Genomic DNA, 9,051 nt, shown 5'->3' with positions numbered 1-9,051 from the left:
CTTCCACGTGCTCATTTCAAAGATCTACTTTCACAAATTGCTTTTGTAGTGGTTTCCATTTTTATTATTTGGCTGATATGTAAATGCAATTGGCTGATATGTAAATGCAATTGCAAAGGTGAGCCTTTGTCCTTCATTGCTAATTTTATCAGAATCTTCAATTGCTCTAACAAATGTATCACACTCTCTTTGTAGTTATTTTTTTACGGCAATAGTTGATGGCTTAATGCAATGCTGATTTGCAAAGGTGAGGCTTTGTCCTTCATTGCTAATTTGATCAGAATCTTCAATTGCTTCAACAAATGTATCACTCTTCTTTGTAGTTAATTTATTACAAAGAATGGCAATAGTTGATGCAATGCTGACCTGCAAAGGTGACACACCATTGAAGGTGGTTGTCTTTTATACAAAGAAGAAGAACTTAGTGATATGCTGATTTGCAAAGCTAAAGGTGATCCACTTATTCTTTATATTTTCGTTTATTTTCTTTGCTTCATTCATGTGGCTAGGTAGTGTATAAATAGAACATAGATCAATGTCAATAATCATTCTCATAACACCCTCGTTGCACTATCATTCTCTCTTTCTCTATTCTATTTATATTTCAATTTTCACTTCACCTATTCCACCACCATCCCCATTAGACCAGAAATAACCATAAACAAAAATGCAGTTCATCTACATTACACTGCTGTTGTTGGCCAGCATTGCGGCACCTACTGTGTGCACCACTTACCTTCCTCTAAAACGGGTCATTCCACTCAACCACCGCGTTAAGATTGACACATTGATAGCTCGCGACAGAGTTCGCCACTCAAGAATCTTGGGTGGTGTTGGCGTCAACTTCTCAGTCCAAGGGATTGCTGATCCAAACTCCTTTGGGTAAGGCTAATCCTCTTTCTCGTATACTCCTTCATTTATTTCTTATTTCCATGTTTTCTGGTATGCTCTGTCATGCATTTCTTATATTGTACAGAATTGAATTTCATTTTATTTTATCAGATACGTGACAGTGAGATTTGATTAATACTATTGTTGGTTTGTTTCTTCAGTCTCTATACCCCAAACTCCTTTGGGTAAGGCTAATCCTCTTTCTCGTATACTCCTTCATTTATTTCTTATTTCCATGTTTTCTGGTATGCTCTGTCATGCATTTCTTATATTGTACAGAATTGAATTTCATTTTATTTTATCAGATACGTGACAGTGAGATTTGATTAATACTATTGTTGGTTTGTTTCTTCAGTCTCTATACCACAAAAGTAAAGCTTGGATCTCCACCAAGGGAGTTTACGGTTCAGATTGACACCGGAAGTGACGCTCTATGGGTTAACTGTAATCCTTGTACTGGTTGCCCTCATTCCAGTGGACTTGGGGTCTGGTTTTTCAATTTCCATATTGCTTTTTTACTATACTCATACTTACCTGTAGTGTAGTGTTTATTTTGTTGCCTTGGGAACCAAGGTTTAGATTTGGAGCTTTAACATTTGTTGCTTGTTGCGTTGTATTTTGAACAGATTGAACTCAATTTTTTTGACACAACTAGTTCATCCACGGCCGCACTAGTACATTGCTCAGACCCGTTATGCTCTCTCGCGGTTCAAGGTGCGCAAGCTAGTTGCTCTGATAAGGATAATCATAATCATAATCAGTGCACCTACGCCTTTCGGTTTGAAGATAACAGTGATACCTCCGGTTTTTATTTATCTGATAAGATGTATTTTGACACGATAATCGGGCATTCTTCTCCGACTAGTGTTAACTCTTCAGCCACTATTTTTTTTGGGTAAGAAACTCCTATTCTTATTCATTGTGGACAATTATAAATATGTGTTTGTATGCTTTGAGGGATTCATAACATATAGAAATTAAACTTGGATAGGTGGGTCAAGGGAGCCAATCCGTGTAGAGGGAACTGTTGGACATGATTTGTAGGACTGAAAATTAGAGAGAATGTTAGGAGAGGAGAGTAGGATTAAATTGGTTCCTGACAGGTGTGAACCTGCAGTGCAGAAGGTTTGATTTGTGTCTTACTTATAGTTCTAGCCAACAGCCAGAATGTGGTAGATTTGGAGCGCATGGCTAAATGCTTGATTGAGTAATAGCCTGTGCTGATTTAGTTATATTATTAGCCATTAATATGATAAGTAAACATGCTACTCGAGTCAGTAACATGAAATAAAGCCAAAATAATATTCAAGGTAGGCTGCATAAACAATATAATGATTTACAAGTTCAATGTGACAGTCTTATGTTTTATGGTAGGGAAGACTTAGCATTATTCAATTCCTTGCTAATGACAAATTGAGGAGAAAAACAGAACAGCTACAAGCCAATCTGTGATTTAATATTTTACTTTTCAATTTCCAATGCCATATTAATATTATAAAGACAGAATCTGGTATTGTTTTGAACTTTTAGCAGTTGTGCTAAGAATATAGAAAAACTTAATACTGCTATGGAAAATGTAGAACTTTGAACATAATTATTTTCTTATGAAGATTGAAAGCATTACATAGCACAAAAAATACCCTATTTAATCCTTAATATAAAAAGAAATAAAAAAATTGAAAAAAACCAGAAGTACCAAAGAGTTTATTTAATGTTATAGAATTGAACTGTTATTCCAAATATATCTCTAACATTATATGTTCTATATCAACTATGTGAGTTTCTACTAAACAAATATTTTGCATTAGTTTATAAATATTTTGCATTAGGATTAAATTGGTAATGCAGGTTTTGTCAATAAGTTGATTTTTTTTAATAAAATGGAGAATTAGTAAATGGTGGGATTTACTTATCTTCTCTCAGTTTTTTCTTTCATTCCCATCTTTTTGTTAATACTTATACTTAATATGGATTTTGGTAAACTTTATTGGATGGTTGTTTTGGAAATAGGTGTAGCACCGATGTATCTGGAGGTTTGACCAAGACGGCAAGAGCGTTTGATGGAATCTTTGGGTTTGGCCCTAATGATGTATCAGTTGTATCACAACTGTCATCACAAGGAAAAACACCCAATGTTTTCTCTCACTGTTTGAAAGGAGATGGCAATGGAGGAGGAATTCTAGTTATTGGTGAAATTTTGGAGCCCAATATTGTTTATAGTCCAATGCTCCCATCGCAGTATGTTGCTTTTCCCTTTTTCTTTCTCCAATTTGAAGTTCATTTCTTTCCCCTTCAGTTTAGTTATCATTTTTCATCCACAAAGTTTCTTCATATGGTACACCCTTGTTATGTTTGAATCAACCTAGCAGTGGATAAGCATTTTAAAATATTTTTATTTAATTGAATTTAAAAGGTGATATTGCTAAAAATTAGTTTAAAATGCTTCTAGTGTTGTTTTTTTTCTTGTATTTTCTTACTCTTAAGGTGATATTTTGCAGTATAATTGACTAGTATTTTCCTTTTTAATTAAATCTCAGGCTTCATTATGTCTTAAATCTCCAAAGCATTTCTGTCAGTGGGAATCTCCTTTCAATTAATCCGGCCGTATTTGTAACATCAGACGACAAAGGAATTGTAGTTGACAGCGGTACAACATTGGCATATCTTATTCAAGAAGCTTATGATCCTCTTGTTAATGCCGTAAGATTTCTTGTACTCTGCTCAAAACATTGCAATATTCAACTTTGTTGGACATATTTTTCTCTTTTGCCTATTCTATGACGAGGAATCAGCACTGCGAGAAAATAATGTGGATATGCTTTTACTCTTTGGTTTGCTTGTCTCATGTTTTGTCTATTTCCTAAAATCACTTGAAATGAAATTTTTCCATTGAGTTAATATGGGTTCTCACGTTCCTGTCTAATTGGCTGATATTAAATATTATTATGTTGAATATAGATAGATTGTGAACCATTCATCAGTATATGTTTTGATCTAACATATACTGATGTTAAGTTTCTAAATGAATATGTAGATAACTACCGCTGTATCACAACTCGGCATCCCCGCTATTTCAGAAGGAAGTCCTTGCTATCTGGTTTCAACCAGGTAATCACACATATAATATTTGTTATGAAGATCTTTATATACTTCATATGAAAAAAGTGTTTGTTCTATTTGCCTTTCTAAATATCTCATTAAATATTGTGTTTTTTACATATTCAGTATAGATATTTTTCCTTCGATCACCTTTAACTTTTCTGGTGGAGCGCCCATGGTTCTAAAACCAGCACAGTACCTTGTGCACAATGATTTCTTGGTATGCATTGAAGTGTTTATGTTATGCTCTCGTTATATTGTTGCATATAAGTAAATTTTTCTTTGGAATTGTTTGTTACTGATGTGAAAATATGCTTTACCAGTTCTCTTCAACGTGGTGCGTTGGTTTTCAAAAAATACAAAGTGGATCTTCAATATTAGGAGGTAAGATGGTGGACAGATTTAAACAAACTATGATCGCTGCAAGGAACTTGGGAAAAAAAAAAAGAATTATCTCATTTCATTATTAAAGGGAAACTTTTATAAATGGTAAAATATTCTAAAGATATCTTATGTATTTGTTGACAATGGAAAACACACTATGATAATGATTAGATTCTAATTATCACCATTCAACTTGATTTCAATATATATTTAAATTTATGTTTGTTCTATATACTATATATGCTCAAATATATTAATCATAAATTGTGCTCAAGTAAGTTAACCATAAATTATCCTTTACAAGCAAATATGGTACTAATAAATTAACAAGTATGATTTTATCTTACACAGATCTTGTCTTAAAAGATAGGATAGTTGTTTATGACTTGGATAATCAACGCATAGGATGGACCGATTATAATTGTAAGTTCACCATTTGAATTGTAATTTTTGCAAGAAATATATGTTTCTTCACCATGTCTTAAAATTGAAAACTATTTTTAGGTTCTCTGCGTGTCAATGTCTCTATGACCCCGAGGAAGGATAAAAGAATAAATCCAAGAGCAAAACGATCGAGTGCCAGCAGCTTAGAGATAAGGATTCTCTGCACATTATTACATGTAACCTTTGTAGCTTTTCTTATGCACATATTATGTTCTTGATGATGGAAAGATATGATATAACTTGTGCTAGAAATAAATAATTTAGGAATTTTTGTACACTTTCATTTGAAAAGTTTGGGAGGCTAATGAAACAATGACTAGGATGAATGGATATGTAAAGAGAGTTGAAATCAACATTGTCAGCATTCTCTCATTGAATGAATCCAACCACAGAATTTATTGTAATGTGCCAGATTAATTTTATTTGTTATGCTATATGACCCACTCTTAGTACAGGTAAATATGATAATAACTAACTAGTTTATAGACAGTGATCGGATTCATTATGAGTTTTTTTTTGCCACTCTAAATTCTAACCATATCATGCAACTCCAAATATCATTGCAATTTCCTCAGAAGCCCAACCCTACTGCATTTCCCATTATCTTATTTCATTTTGAAATCTCTTTTTATTTTGGTTTTAATTAATAAAATTTTGTATCAATTATATATTACCAACAAACTGTTAAACAATTTAATGTTGTTTATTATATATATAACTAGCGGCGGCTAGCTCAAAATAAAGAACAAGACAGAGATTTGATCTATTTATATTGGCGTAAAATTAAAAAAACGTCTAATTTATACTTCTATTGATGCAACCTGAACTTTTTGAGTATGAGTAGAATGTTAGAAGCCACATCTTCTCTTTTCCACTTTGGTTTATTCTCTATAGATGTTTTCTCATTACTACTTTGGTTTCTTCTCTATAGATGTTTTCTCATTCTATCATTCTTTCACTTTCATAGCTACCTTTCACAATTTTAGAGAAGATAAGAAGAAAAGCCTTGTCTAACTAGATGATGAAATCCATGTTATAGCATCTTGCTTATCCAGATGATATATAATTGTAAACCATACAAAAGGATGAATGTACTAATTAATGCGTGTGATAACTATCCATTTGAGTAGTCATGTAAGAATGTCAACTGAACCCTTAGTTCATGCTGGTGTAAAGTTGGTTTTCCATAAAAGTTGCTGAGTACTTCACTTTTTAATTAGAATTAGAAAATCAAAACATGTGTAATATAGATTTGCTTCATTATAAACAAGAACTCTCTAAGCTTCAATTAGTTGCTATTAGATGAGTCTCAAAGTGATGAGGTCAAAGAGATATCATTCGTATTGGATGGAAGCAATGAATCATTTTTTGCACCATTTCTTGGTTGATAACTATTCCAGCTCAAGGATTTTTCTTTGCACAAGCACAATATCTGTAATCTAAGTATTGTCACATAGTTGCTTTTACAAAAATTTTATTAAGTGCATGCTTCTGCAGAAACTTTTAAGTTTAAGTAAAATAAATTAGTTAAGAAAAAGTGTTGAATTCTGCCAAATAAAACATGTCATTAATTATTTTATCATACGATAAAATTTCTTACGGTATTTAAATATAAAACATTAGTTAATAAATAAAATCTCTTAAAACGTGTAATTAACTAGTGTAACACCTTATAATCTAAGTATTGCCACCTTGGACATCCGTACCACCTTGTACAATATCTATAGACTATAATATAAGAATTGCCATCTTGGACATCCCTACCATCTTACCTCCTAATAAAAGATAATATAAGAATTGCCATCTTGGACATCCCTACCATCTTACCTCCTAATAAAAGGTGTGCTCTCCAAATTTTCTAACAGAATATATATAGTCCTAGTTGTATGCATCTTTTTTCCAAATTCAATAAACATTTGTAATAAATATTATTCAAAATTTGAGTAAAAAAAATACAATTCTAAGCTTTTAAATAAATTTTCAGTTACAAATAATTAGGGATGATAAAAATGTCAAAAATCTTATTAAAAAAATATGATAATGGCCTTAATCAAATTACTTTGTTTGGTAAAAGATATTTCTAAAATAAAAATTGTTTTGTAGTAGTAATATAAGTTACAAAGAGTTTACTAAAACAAAAGTTACAAAAAAAAATGAAGAATGTAATAAATAATGTGATTGAGTGAGTGTGGTAGTTATATAATATTTTATAAATAAAAATGATAAAATTAAAATAATAAAATTATAAATAGATGAAAGTAAAAAAAAAATCTACATGCTATAAGTTCAAAACATTAGTTAAAATAACATAAAAAAAATATAAGTCTACGTAAAAAATTATTAACCAAGCACATTTAGTTTAATTAAATAAACTTTAAATTTAACTCAATAAACTATAAATTAGCGCAGTATGTTACTAAACATACTTATTCTTTCTTGCAACTTGCAAGACAATGGTACGTGGATATTAATCTGACATTAAATCCAATAGTTAAGGTATTCTTATTCCCATATAAGATATGTTCAAACAAATTAGCCTTCTAACTACAACTATTCAAAAAAAATAAAAATAAAATAAAAACCACCGGATTCTACACTTTAATATTCCATTCCAATTACGAATTTGTCTACGTACCCGTGATTAGAGATAGAAATAGACTAGACCGTCCATCTGAGATTTATGGCATGAATTAGTTACAACCTGACCTGTTTAATAAAAAGATTAGATTTAAGTTATTTTTAAAGTCTATTTATTTAAATTGGTCAAGTTCAGACTTATAAAAAAAACCTAACTTGATAGACCGACCTATATATATTTTATTAATATTATTTTTATTATTATTATTATTATTCATTAATAATATTATTTCTTATTTTAAAGTCTATCAATTAGACAATCATTAAATAGTCATTCTATATTCGGTAACCGTTTCATATTATTCCCATTCTTTTTTTTCTCTCATTCTTTTCAAGTTGAATCGTTTATATTGTTATATAATTATTATATTAGATAAGATTATAATATTTACTACTTTAAAATTTTATTTATTTATTTTTTTATTGGTTTTATCATGTACTCCTTTAGTAAAGTTAGCCTTTGTAAAATCTCTTAAAAATCTTTTAGAAACTCCATTGAAGTTGTACTAATTTTAGATTTTATAAATGAAAATAAATATTAAATCAAAACAGTATATGCGAATTTGTAAAAAAAATGCATAAAAAAATGTGATCCCTTTAGAAGTGTTTCAAAATTAATAATAATATTAGTTATATTATTATTAAATATATCTGAGTTTGTTTGAGAGGTAATAATGAATGCGTTTGTTTCAGGAAAAAATCTATTCTTTAAAATCAAAAATCATTTTCTAGGGTTTAAAAGGTGTTTATTTTATTGAATAAGACTTTTAAATGTTTTAACGTGAATATGACTTTTAAATAGACTTTCAAACCCGACGACACATTAAACAGGTCAGACTATGCCGAAAGAAAGTCTATGATAGATTGTAGGCCAAACTTAAACCTAAAAAATTAAAAACCTTTTAAAGTATGACCTGACTTGAACTATTCTCATCCCTACCCATGATATCATATTTTAGTTGTATATAACATTCTACAGTTTGTAATTATACTTGTCATTATATTTTTATTTAAATCAAAAAATATTTATAAATATTATAAAATAAATGTTTGGTGGACATCCTACAACATGTATATATTTTGAGAGGAGATAAAAAGAAGATATTGACTATATAATAAAAAGAAAAAATTAATATAAAATAAAATATTAAATGGATGTTAAGAATACGAGGTTTACATATATATCATTGTTTATATTATAATATAATGTCCTTATAAATTTTGTCCCTAGAATACTTCTATCAGCACTACTAGTATTAGGGAACTCTTAAATAATTTGGAAAGCCTATTATAATTTATAAAATTAAACTTTTAATAAAAAATAATTTTAATACTTAAAAAATGATAAAATAAATTATAAAGATATGTTTGATTTAGTTTTCAAAAACTATTTTGTAATTTAAAAAAAATTTACATAACAAAAAATTTGATTGACTGTAATGTTTTGCAAATTGTTTTCTAAAATTGTTTTCAATTTTCTCGTTTTTAAAACTAAATAAGCAAATGAGCTAAACCATGTTTCCTGTTTCAATTTCACTTTTTTATTTTATTTTATTTAGAGTTTGAAATTGAAAAAACACGAAAAACTAATTTAAA

The 9,051-nt window shown here is 29.6% G+C and overlaps 1 protein-coding gene across 1 annotated transcript; it reads left to right on the top strand.

Moving 5' to 3' along the window:
• The first annotated feature begins 667 nt into the window (after positions 1–667).
• On the top strand, positions 668–5,252 carry LOC101501170 (aspartic proteinase 36-like). Its single transcript, XM_004516538.4, has 10 exons — positions 668–882; positions 1,247–1,376; positions 1,518–1,786; positions 2,902–3,129; positions 3,429–3,591; positions 3,926–3,999; positions 4,117–4,210; positions 4,314–4,374; positions 4,726–4,797; positions 4,879–5,252. The coding sequence occupies exons 1-10, from the start codon at positions 668–670 to the stop codon at positions 5,034–5,036; spliced, it is 1,464 nt and encodes a 487-aa protein (XP_004516595.1). The 3' UTR covers positions 5,037–5,252.
• The last annotated feature ends 3,799 nt before the right edge of the window (positions 5,253–9,051 follow it).

This window comes from Cicer arietinum, chromosome 4 (assembly GCF_000331145.2).
Source record: "Cicer arietinum cultivar CDC Frontier isolate Library 1 chromosome 4, Cicar.CDCFrontier_v2.0, whole genome shotgun sequence".
Taxonomy (NCBI): domain Eukaryota; kingdom Viridiplantae; phylum Streptophyta; class Magnoliopsida; order Fabales; family Fabaceae; genus Cicer; species Cicer arietinum.
Note: the sequence above shows the minus strand (reverse complement) of the source record. Positions and strands in the feature narration are given on the sequence as shown.